Below are 12202 nucleotides of genomic sequence, written 5' to 3' on the forward strand. Positions count from 1 at the left end.
TGTAAGATTATAATTATTATTACTTTAGGTACGGCCGAAAATACCTCGACGAATCGTCGGGGCAAGTGGAGCAAAACGTTTTATCTCCACTCGACCACAACATTGTATATCTTACACAAGTGAAACTGTAAAGCTAAGTGATCGAGCTAGTAATTCCATGGTAGGGCTATTAAACAGTACAGGAGTTCTCCTAAATGAGTTGCAATTAGAGCATTAACATAAACGCACGTTTAAAAACATCTCATGTTGTACGAAGAAAGAGCTACGACAAATGACAAAACGTCCTAATTTTATATAATAAATGTCGAAGGGAACGAATCGTCAGATAGCACTGATAATACAGATTAAATTCGCTTAAGAGGATTAAACGTGAATAATTAATTGGGATCTAAATGACATATTAATAGAATATTATTTTTTTTTATTTTAATAAATGACAGCACAATGTACAATATATCTAATAAATAACAAAACTTTGCATTTACAAGACTCCTGCTTCGGCGTTTTTTACCATGATAAATGATATTTTAGCTTCTTCAAGCACAGAAGTACATGCACTCTTTCTCGACAGGCTTATTGTGTCGTCTTGCTATCTCTCTACGAAAATCTCTTTGTAAATTTTTTATTGTCGCTTCAAATAATCATCCAGTATCGTTACTATTGGTGTAGGTATACCTAATGCCTATACGACGTACGTATAAAGTATTTGAAATACTTATACACCGATGTTATTAACCGAGGTTGTTGTGTATCATGTCTGGATAACAAATTAGGTAACTTAAATATGCCACATATTATATTTTTATCGTTTATAATTTGCAATTAAAATGTCCATGAACCGCATGAGAATTGTTTAAACAATGATTTAACTAATAATGTTCAGGAAATTTGTACAACGCAAATATTATTAATCTCAAACAGCAGAAAAGAAACTTTGAAAAACATTTTAGTTTATCTTGAAATAAAAAAATCATCAAAAAAGAAAATGAAAAATAAAATACAATTACCTTCAGTGATTACAATAAGTGATCGCTGGTTACAGTTAAAAAAAACAAGAAGAGAATAAAAAGCGATTATTGTTAGAGCAAAAACAGAAAAAAAAACAGAATTAGCGATGAAACAAAAAAAAATTTTAAAATAAAAGCAGAAGGAAAAAAGAAAAGAGAAATAGAAGAAAAGAAAAAACAAGAAAAGAAAAGAAAGAAGAAAGAAGGATAAAATGCGATTATTAAAAATTACAAACTGCTAATAAAACAAGAAAGTTTTAGAAGTAAAAGCTCTAATAGATGAATTATTTTAAACAATATGTTAATTTTTTATATTTTTATTTTATTTTACAATTTTATTTAATATCTTATTTTACAATTCTAATTAAAAAAAGTTAAGTTATTATTGATGACGTAATGAACCTTCATAAAATACATACATTTTTTAAATTCTTGATATTGGTTGATAGAAGTTATGTATGATATATGCTATATATGTAATATATATTTAATAAAAATAAATATTAACAGTGAAAATAAATCATAATTTTTATTATATATATACCTATTTATTAATTAGAAATTAACCTTATAGTTTCATTATGTGGCCAAAACTAGTACTTTATTGTGGCGAAACTGGTGTTTTGGTGACCAAAAACGGTGAAATCGGAACTTATGATATAATTTTTATTTTTGAAACATTTATTTAAGTTTATTTGTTTGCTAATCTTAAGTTTATTATCTAAAAGATTCTTAAGAATATATTAAAGTAGTTAAAAGCGTTGCATACCAGAAAGAATTTAATTAAAACACATTTATTTCGTCAAAAATCCTTAAAGTGGCCACAAATGGTGCACTGGAAAACAAAAGCGACGTAGGCCAAAAATGTCCGTATAAAATTTGTAGCCAAAAGGGTTCACTCTTTACAACAATATACCACATTTTACTAAAATTATTTGTTTTGTTGTTAAAAATCGGCTCCGAAAAAATAGTGACGACTTTGCCCCGGTCTTCCCTAAATTATATTTATTAACTATAAGTTCTGATAAAAGATATCAAGAAACAATATTATAAAAGTGATTCGAATACTTTCACATACCTATACGTGCAGGAAATTTCGTTTATAACAATGATACAACTGGATAGGAAATTTGAAACGTCGGTCGTACATAATTAAAAAACATAATATTGAAATTTTATTGTCATTTATCGATAGATTACATAAAAATATTTCTTTATTGCAATATATCTATTATTAGTGAAATAAAAATATGTAACCAATAACAATAAATTTATATACAATATAATAATATAATTTGTATGTGTATATATGTGTTTATAATTATTTCTCACTTATCCATCTTACAATTAAAAGTGAATAATAATAAGAGAAATAAGACCGTTATACCCAGCCGGAATGCTAGCGTCTTTTCGACGTCTATAGATGTCGATAGATGTCGAATCGACATCTATAAGATGTCAATTCGACGTTTATAGACGTCGGCGTTTCGGCTGGGATAATACCGGGTGAGGAAAAAGTCTGGAACCGGTGAAATATCTCGAAAACAAGACATTTTAGGAAAAAATGTTTTATACATAAAGGGCTTCAACAAATGCATCAAACGGTGGTATTTATTTGACCTTGAACGTAAGTATGGAGGAGCTTTCAAGGTCAACTTTAAAATTTGAAATAAAAACCTCCACTTTTTATTTAATATTCTTGTAGCTGATATCGAGAGCTTTTCAAAACACTATCAATAAACTTCTTTCGGTTGAGTACTTTTCGAGATATGTCGCCAAAGTTCAAGTACCGCCGGCATTAGCATTAGCCAAGGTGTACCGCGTGGAGGTTGCACGGTCGGATTTATACCTCATTGTGTGTGTGTGTGTGTGTGTGTGTGTGTGTGTGTGTGTGTGTGTGTGTGTGTGTGTGCGTGTGCGTGCGTACGTGCGTGCGTGCGTGCGTGTGTGTGTGTGTGTCTTATAGCAACATATCAATTAACGGTTATTAAACTCATATTTCGTCAGTTATTCTAATCTGTGGTTTTATAAACATGATCTTTTAAGAAGCCTCATAAATACTCACGCTACCAAACGCCGGCAACACGCTGTTGATAGTGTTGATAGGGATACGCTAGCAAGCGTCGGCATCTCTGGCGATAAGCAGCTGAACTCCACGCTCTGGGGCTTTTTCTCTTTCAAACTTTTGTAGTTTAATAACCGTTGATATGTATATAACACACACACACACACACACACACACACAATGAGATGTAAATCCGACCGTGCAACCTCCACGCGGTACACCTTGGCTAATGCTAATACCGAATACCGGCGGTGCTTGAACTTTGTCAACATATCTCGAAAAGTACTCAACCGAAAGAAGTTTATTGATAGTGTCTTGAAAAGCTCTCGATATCAGCTACAAGAATATTAAATAAAAATTTGCTTATCTCATATTCCATATTCTATATTCGCATCTTTTCATATCACGATACGATCGAAGGGAGAGGATTCTTCTCCCTCTCGTTTGGTTGAAAGAAAGAAAAATCGGCGTTTCTATCTCGATCGCGCGACGTGAACACGTTGCGATCATTGCACAATATGTGAAAACGCGATATACCTGTCGTCAATAAAAATAAAAGGGTACCTTCCTCTTCTATCGCCCCCGCCCTTCCATTTAGGCAGACGATGTCATCTGCGGTTTGTGTCGCTTTGTCATGATTCTAAAAGCAAAATGCGCCGCATGCGCTGAAGTGCAATCAATGCCGCGGCGATCGTTCCGAAATCTGCGTCCTTTATTTATAAAAAACTTTACGAACATACGGGAGAAGAAACGATACGCGAGATAAAATACGAGAGCTATAATGACGTTAAAAGTCGATTCCGGAGTACCGGAAATGGGGGTTTATTTAAAATTTTAAAGTTGACCTTGAAAGCTCCTCCATACTTACGCTCAAGGTCAAATAAATACCACCGTTTGATGCATTTGTTGAAACCCTACAACTTATGTATAAAATATTTTTTCCTAAAATGTCTTGTTTTCAAGATATTTCACCGGTTCTAGACTTTTTCCTCAGCTTGTATATAGCCTTATATGCCGATATGTTTTCGGGACCATGCTAAACAGTTTGTAAACCTTCGTAGCTGACAATAGCTAACAATAGCTAACAATAGCTAACAATAGCTATGCTCATGGTCACGATACACAACATTATTATTGTCCACATGATGGCTATATAAAAATAGATTTCTCATAATTTAAATTGCGAATATTCCTTTATATTATAATGGTCCACACCACTTTAGCGAAATAACTTAATAATTATTGTTATTCATTAAATTAAAAATAAAATTGTAAATTTAATTATATAAATTAAATTCACACTCACAATTTCTAGATTCAAAATTTCTTTCCTCTTGCATACATCAGTTTACTGAATACGAGACAAAAGTATTATATTTTGTCATTGGTATAATATCTGCTGACTAAGAGATTTGATTTGTTTGCAATAAATACTTATTATTTTAAAATATAAATTATCATACCAACGATTAAAATCGCTAAGACAATAGTCCTTAATAATTTTCTAATAATGTGAAATTTAGATTATTTAAGTATTTTTTTTTAGGAAGCTTAACTTAGAATAGATTATTCTTTGCTTTGTTGATAAAATCATATATCCGTGATCAGTTGCCTGTTTTATTTAATAAAAACTTATTTATATTTATATATTTACATATATCACATTAATTTGTACCTAGTTCAACAAATATAACATTTCCCTACAAGGACTATGATAAATTATGATGAAATAAGACTTAGATCTCTGATACTGATAATTACAATATCCATAAATAATCTAAATATACAAAGAGCCATCAGCGGGGCCTAAATATCTCATAGAGATTAATATCACGTCGATTAAAGTCCACACACCCAGTCCGCCAAAACTGAAAAGCTTGCCGATACCTTCTTGCCAATGTCCCAAGTAAAACCTATAATCAATTTAAAAATTTTATGTGAAATCCATATTTAATCGATTGTCTATATTTCAAGTAGTACGCTTGCGAGATCATAAGGTACCTATCTGCACCAAATCCTCCAAGAGTGATGCTCAAGATCAAAGCCGTAGACCAACGATATCCAACTGTCCAGTTACAGGGCAAATTTTTCATAAACCTTCGTCTGCCCAGACAGAGTATGTCACCGTTTACCGTACAATTTGTTCTGCAATGAAAATATTGGAATGTCAGTATTATATTTTTTACAATATACATATACATAAATATAAAATCATCATACACTGAGAGTTTAGATGCCAAGAGTTTAGACGCATCAAGAGTAAAAGGAAAAAGAGATTAATTCACAAAATAAATAATTGATATTGCTTTAAACATTAAAGTTATATCGAGAAAAACTTATATGTGGAAAAACTCGGAAATATTCATAATAATATGCCTCCACAATCACTGAATTTGAATCCCATTAAATTATTATAGGATGAATTAAACCGACGCATGAGAAAAGTAAATCCCAAAAATAAAAAACATTTTTTCGAGGTACTACAAATCCATACTTGGCTTGGAAGGGTATTTCAGCTAAAATACTTTAAACTTAAAAGCTTCTAAATCGATTCTTAATAAATAGCTATAGAGGCTACATAGACGAAAACAGGCTTTAGTTTTATAAACTAAATTAGATTATAGAAAGCGAAAGTGATTTTTTTATTGATATAAAGATCAAAGTATATTTTGTATTTCAATAAATTTTTGTCAAAGAAACACTACCATAACCATTTATTTTGTCAATTAATCTCAACTTTTTGCATTTAATTCGGGTCCAAACTTTTGGTCAGTACTGCATACATATACAGGATCATATATTTTGACGTATCTACTCAAATATCTCAAAACTCATAAGTTTTAGAAAAAAAAACTTTTTAGACAAAAGTTGTTTGTCTCTTAAGAGACCAAATAATGGTGATCTTATTTAATCGTAAGATTGTGTTCTGAAAGTCAGATCATCTTAGAATTTACGAATAAAAACCACTCTTTTCTATTGCATAATTTTATAGCTGATCTGAAAACCTTTTCAAAACACTAGCTATGTGTCCTTTTGTATAAGCCATTCTAAAGTTACGATCACAAAGTATCAAGGGTTTTGAGATATTTAAGTGGATAAATTAAAATAAGCCATCCTATACGTGAGATAATGTTACAGACCTATAATATTGCTGAGGAGACGCTACTGAGCTGCAGGAATTTTTCTGATGGCACTGATGCTCCCAGTGGTCAGTTTGATAACAATAACGGCACATGTATTTCTTCAAGAAAGTCTGTTCTCCCTATCAAGAAACAAAACATCTGATTAAATTACCAATATATTAAAGAATCTTTAACTTTAAGCCGTAATTAAAGAATTGCGAATTCTTCGCACAAGTTTTACGTACTATACAATCAACGTGCTCCATCACGGAGCAGTTTGCTTCATACATCGCCCCATATTTGCAGCTGTAATTTAAATTGCACCTCAGGCATTCTCCACTCAACTCTACGCAAGGTATCCCACTCGGACACAGACCAGCCATTTCCTCCTGCAATTTAACAATAACTCTGTACTCATAAGTATCATAACTTTAAGTTACTACTTGGATTTAAGGAATCTCACCTTCTTGCTGCTATAGGCTGGCGTGGAGTTTACGTTAGCTTCTTTCAGAGCATAACTGGTCACGGTGCCTGCAAGGATTACATTAACCGTCAAGTTACAGGCGCATGTAAAAAAAAAAAAAACAAATCAAACACTTCAGCGCTTCTGCATTAATACAAATACAGTATCACCTCGATACTGATTTTTACAAAAGGTTTCACGTGGAAAGTTCTTCTCGCTCGGTCCTCATGTCGATGGTTAGGATTGCGAATTCCACTCACCGTAATCCATGCGAGCCTCCTGGACGGAGGTTGATAGGAGGGCCATGAAGAGGAATATCACGTTCTTGGAGTTGATCCGCACGACATTCATTCTGCGCGAGGATTCCTCTCACCAGCAGCCGAGTGCTCGACTCGCAAAACCCCGACGAATTTATATGCGCCGTGTGCGCGTGAAGGAGAAGCACGACAGCGTCCCGCGCCGAGTATACAGTGTATACACCATACACCATACACCTGGCGACATTAGTATACCCTTCGATTCAGATATTTCTCGCTCGGACGCGTCATGAGTCGTCGATAACGGATACCACGGATACTCACCTGCTTCATTGATCAAACGCAATCTTCTTTCTTTCGCTATTTTTTTAAATAATTAATGTACGTTACTTTCGCGAAATAAAAATGTGCGTAAACCCGCGTGTAATATATGGGAGGCACAACATGGAGCAGCCAATCAGATTCGCTGCGCCGATCTTCCAACGTATGTATCTAATTAACAAAAAAAACAAAACAAATTATATATTAGTGTAAAAAAAAAATATATATATATATATATATATATATATATATATATATATATATATATATATATATTTAAGCCTAGTAATAAAAAACAATACTTTTAGATGGTATTTTTCAAATTTTCAGATATGAATGGATTATCTAAAACTAAATATTGGAGTCGAAGTAGAAAAAAATTTCCCGTAATAAAAATGAAGGGCATAATTGAATTCTGAAAAAAAAATAAATAAAAGGACAGCTACTTGAATAATAACAAAGAACGAAATATTAATTATTTAGAAATAAATTGTGCAAATATTTATCAATATTTGCATAAAGGTCTACTAGAAATAGAAATCTTTTCCTATCGGGGATAAAAACCGGAATGCCGGAAAGTATTAACGATTCCGAGTGTACCGAGAATGCACGCTGCGTCGCGCGATTTGCATTCCGATGTGATCGGCGGTAGTTTCTAGTTTCTATGATCGACGACTTGGAACTCGGAATATTTGCGAATATGAGCGATCGTCTTCTCGAGGTAATTGCGTCAACAAGTAGGTAAAAAAAAGGACGCGAGGGCGACGTTTAAAGAAAAGAGCGAAAAGCAGCATGTGAAGTGTGAAGCGTTGAACGATGCGGCATACTAGTGCACACTCGTTTCCGACAATCAGCTGACTTCCGGTACCACCGCGAGATGTTGGGATGTTAGCGAGGTGTTTCGGCAGTTTCACCTGACACGGAGAAGCGCTCTCTGGTTTTCTTCTTTCTCTCGCGCGAGGCGGTGTCTCCTTTTCCGCAGGACTCGCGCGAGTCACGGGCTCTTTTCTCTACGCAGCTACGCAGCCCCGCAGTTCCGGCCGGAACGGTGCGCGATGTGGATCCCTGTCTAACCACGCAACGGAATCGCATCATTCCACAAGTTCGAAGTTCGAGTTTCCCGTGCCGTCAGCCGACCTCCGGCGGGTGATCTCGCGTCGCGCCACATGGTAAGAGCGATCAAGAAGAGAGTAAGTTTTTTATTTTCCTTGGCCGGGGGGAAAAAAAAAATCCTCGAAGATGCCCTTCTGTCGTGTATGTATGTGTGCATGTGTATGCCTTTGTAGGATGTCGTGTGACACCGTCGCCGCCGGTCTCATCGTCGAGGACAATATGAATTCGGAGGGGAACGATGGCAGCGGAGGTCAGGGCAGAGCGGAGGTCAGAGTGGACGTCAGCCTGAAGAATGACAATCAATCCGTGGACCAAGGTACCGCCGTAACGTCCAAGGGGCAGCTGGAGAACGGGAGCGAGGAGCAGTTGAGGCTGAACAACAACAGCGGCGAGGGCAACGTCAGGCTCGCGCTGCCGCTGTCGTCCAGAGCCCCAATCGTGCTCGCCAATGGAACGAAGTCCGTGCAAACCCCAGTGTCCGATTGTGCCAACTCTTTGGAGCAGAACGTTTCTCAAGATGTAAACATATCTTCCATGTTTGCAAATGCGACCGCCAATATCAAGCCTCAGACTGTAAACACCAATACTGTTAATTGTCAATTGAAGCATAAGACTGTCACGAATGCGAGCTCGTTGAATCTGCCTAAGTCCCAGATGCACTTGAATCTCTCTTCCACTCAGGCGAATATACACCACAATCATAACTTGGGATCGGCCGTTCTTAATTCCGCCGCAGCTACCAGTGCTACCTTACATTCGAGTGTACCTATGTTAAACGTATCAGTAATGCCTCCTAATTTATCAACGATTAAATCCAATGACGACGTGGACATGAAAAATAATGTGGATTACGCATCTGCCATAGAGAAATGCCCTTCTAAGGTTTCTTGCAGTTCAGATTCTAGGCCGGAGGCTGATTGTTCATGGACATCAAAGTCCTACGGATCTAAACGTGTACTGAATAATATAGGCGGTAGTATAGGTTCGACGAGTCAAGGGACTTGTTGTTTTTTAAGACCTAATATCAACGGCAGCAGAGAAGCCGCTGGTCCCAGTGGACTGCAGAACGTATGTTTTTTTATATACTGGCTCGTGTAGTCAAGTGTTTATATTTTTGTTCACAGAATTTAGAGTTTTCTTACTTTTAGACTTTGCAGAGAGAACAGGTAGAACGGATGGATTCTAGCTCTGGAAACGAAGGAGATATGTCTGATGGAGAAGATTATTGTATCTATACTTATAAAGGAAATGACGATGTGATCCACTTAGATCAACAAGAAGAATTGAATCAGGACCATGCGGCAAATCAGGAAGCGGAGGGACAGAACCATAGTGGTAGGTCGAGTCCAGAAATGGATTTCCTAGAGATGGACTTTGATCCCGGGCCTTCCTGCGAACTGGTAAGATATTCGCTGTACGAGATGCTGTATGAGATCGAGTTGGATTATAATGCTTCTTCCTCCCTCGCAGGATACTGGAGACAGTGATTTGGCCTCTATAAACGAAGATATACAGAATATAGCGTTAGATAATATAGAACAAGACCCAGTGCTAAATGATCTGAGTAGCGGAAAAGTTGTGTCTAGACAGGGATTGGTAGCGATGCCGCAGACTTCGAAACAAACTGCACAACATGTTAATCATACTACTTTCCAACAATGCACAAGTAATCAATGTACAGTAGAACAAAGTGCAAAGCCAACTTATTCAGCTCCATGGATGCCTAGTACTAGCGCTGGAACTGGTAATCTCACAGCTACGGCTATCTTAGCGATGCAAGTTGTAGCCATATTATTGTACTACAAGATATTCCATGTTATGTGAAATTTACAGGAAGATGGGACAGCGCGACACTATATCGTAATACAGGTTGCCCAGTACGCGAATCTTACGGTTATCATAACACGAGTGGTGACCTTATATCGCCCAGTGATAACAGAGATTCGGATTCCGAATTATGGGCCGAGTCCACGACAGCGTCGCTCCCGGACAATTCCAATTTGAATGCCAGGAAGGTTAATCTCATTTCTACGCTTTATCATCGAATAATGGCTAAGAAACTAATGCTCAATAAGCATGCTGCGTTTAATCAAAGTGGTGATTCCAATCTGGTTAATATATTTACTATTAAATAGATTTAAGGGTTGAGCAAACCATGTTTTATTAATTTTTAAACGCATTATTCGAATAGGAAAGTGAATTGTGTAACGAACGATTAGACGGATTACCACCAGTGGAGAAGGTAATGCTGTGGAGTGAACAGGAAGCTACGATAAAGCAAGTTACGCAAATTGGTACCTCTGCTTGTGGTGCTACATCCGCAATTAATGCTCTGGTAATAGCAAAGCATACAAATATATAAAAATTAGAAAATTTGCAAATTTGTACTATAATTTGATCGAGTCTCATATAAATTATCGTTTTTAGTTGGCCTTAAATATATCATTTTCCCTGGAAGTATTAGTGAAAGGTGTAAATACGAGATTAAGGGAGCTGGGTGTACCGCTACCGAGGTATCTCGTCAGTCGTTCAGTAGCAGGGGCAACTCATAAAGATATAGCACGAGGGATATCTTTATCCACGAATGGCGCAGCTGTAACAAAGTTTTTTGCATTTTATCCAGAGAGAAAAGTGTCATTATCCCATTGGTTACATTATTGGATTTCCAAGGGTGAGATTAAAGAATATGTTATTCTTTAAACGTACAGTTATCTGTATAATACTATGATTTAAAATTTAAAATATACATTATCGAAGCATGTAACGAAAGTCAAAAGATGCAAGTACAAAATATCGTATTTCTACATTTCAGGTGCTGCACCAATCGCAACAATGAATTTACAACATTGCGGTGAAGGTTGCGATATACCGGACGCATGGCATCATCAAATGATATTCGGTGTAGGACAGGCTGGTATATATTTAACAAATCCCTTAGAATGTTTGCCTGAACAGGTTCGTATGATCGAATAATGCATAAATTACGTAAATTTATCATCAGTCCAAGTAGCAACCGTCGCGAAATTAGTTTGACCGGAATTTTATTCTTGTGACATGATTTTAGCTTCTGTGGCATCAATTAATTAGCCCCAGTATTTTATTAATACGAAAAGCAGACGTTCTAGCGCATTGGAATGCAAATACAGATCTAACGCCACTTGCGACAATGGATCAAAAGTGGCGAAAACTGAATGTCCTTGGTATGTTATACATAATTTTTTTATGCATCACTTTTTATACATTGCGATAATTTTAATTAAACATTTGTGATAACAGGGCAAGTTGTAAATATGGTACGAGAATCAATGAGCCAAAGGCAACAACCTAATAGCACGACTACTGGAGCGACTCACATTCGCATTCCGGCATCTTACCAAGCAGGCATTACGTTGGTCATGTGTGCAGATTCCGCCGCAGCCACTGAATTGTTACACGCAGAACAACTACCACTGCTCTAGTCTTATCGATCAAAAATTAACAAACCGGACTGGCTCACTTGGTTTACAACAAATTTCATTAGCAGGCCAGTCCGTACAATGTTCTTACTCGTAGTTCATTTACTATGTAAACCAACAGGATGGAAATAATTTAGATTTTTGACACGAAAACGCGTTTGTATTCAAAGAGAATATTTTATTGATTAAAATATATTTCAATATAGAATATTTCTGTTTTATACGTAGTTGTATTCGATCGATTATCAAGCTACAGAGATTATATTCTTTATAGATATTTGTATAGTCGAAAGTAAGCTTACCTTGATATGTTCATTATACATATTGTTTCTATGAAGAGAATACGAGATATAAGTAATATAGTACTTTGATTTTCCATTGCTTAATTTTTCTCCTTTA

The 12202-nt window shown here is 35.9% G+C and overlaps 2 protein-coding genes across 3 annotated transcripts; one reads left to right on the forward strand and one right to left on the reverse strand.

Annotated features, from left to right (window-relative positions):
• Positions 1-4669: 4669 nt before the first annotated feature.
• On the reverse strand, positions 4670-7373 carry Amx (TM2 domain-containing protein 3 almondex). The gene is made up of 7 exons (XM_071794739.1): positions 7239-7373; positions 6918-7151; positions 6658-6725; positions 6440-6583; positions 6213-6334; positions 5074-5217; positions 4670-4985 (listed from the first exon to the last, which is right to left on the reverse strand). The coding sequence occupies exons 2-7, from the start codon at positions 7006-7008 to the stop codon at positions 4850-4852; spliced, it is 705 nt and encodes a 234-aa protein (XP_071650840.1). The 5' UTR covers positions 7009-7151; positions 7239-7373; the 3' UTR covers positions 4670-4849.
• A 487-nt stretch (positions 7374-7860) lies between these two features.
• LOC139822751 (uncharacterized) lies at positions 7861-12189 on the forward strand. Of its 2 annotated transcripts, none has more exons than XM_071794731.1 (10): positions 7861-8404; positions 8522-9416; positions 9497-9748; positions 9819-10092; positions 10182-10363; positions 10540-10683; positions 10776-11019; positions 11161-11303; positions 11413-11548; positions 11625-12189. In XM_071794731.1, the coding sequence occupies exons 2-10, from the start codon at positions 8523-8525 to the stop codon at positions 11804-11806; spliced, it is 2451 nt and encodes an 816-aa protein (XP_071650832.1). In that variant the 5' UTR covers positions 7861-8404; position 8522; the 3' UTR covers positions 11807-12189. The 2 variants fall into 2 exon arrangements, with proteins under 2 accessions (XP_071650832.1, XP_071650831.1); XM_071794730.1 differs by having other exon boundaries at positions 7862-8404; positions 10182-10459.
• Positions 12190-12202: the final 13 nt, after the last annotated feature.

Source organism: Temnothorax longispinosus, chromosome 12, assembly GCF_030848805.1.
Source record: "Temnothorax longispinosus isolate EJ_2023e chromosome 12, Tlon_JGU_v1, whole genome shotgun sequence".
Taxonomy (NCBI): Eukaryota; Metazoa; Arthropoda; class Insecta; order Hymenoptera; family Formicidae; genus Temnothorax; species Temnothorax longispinosus.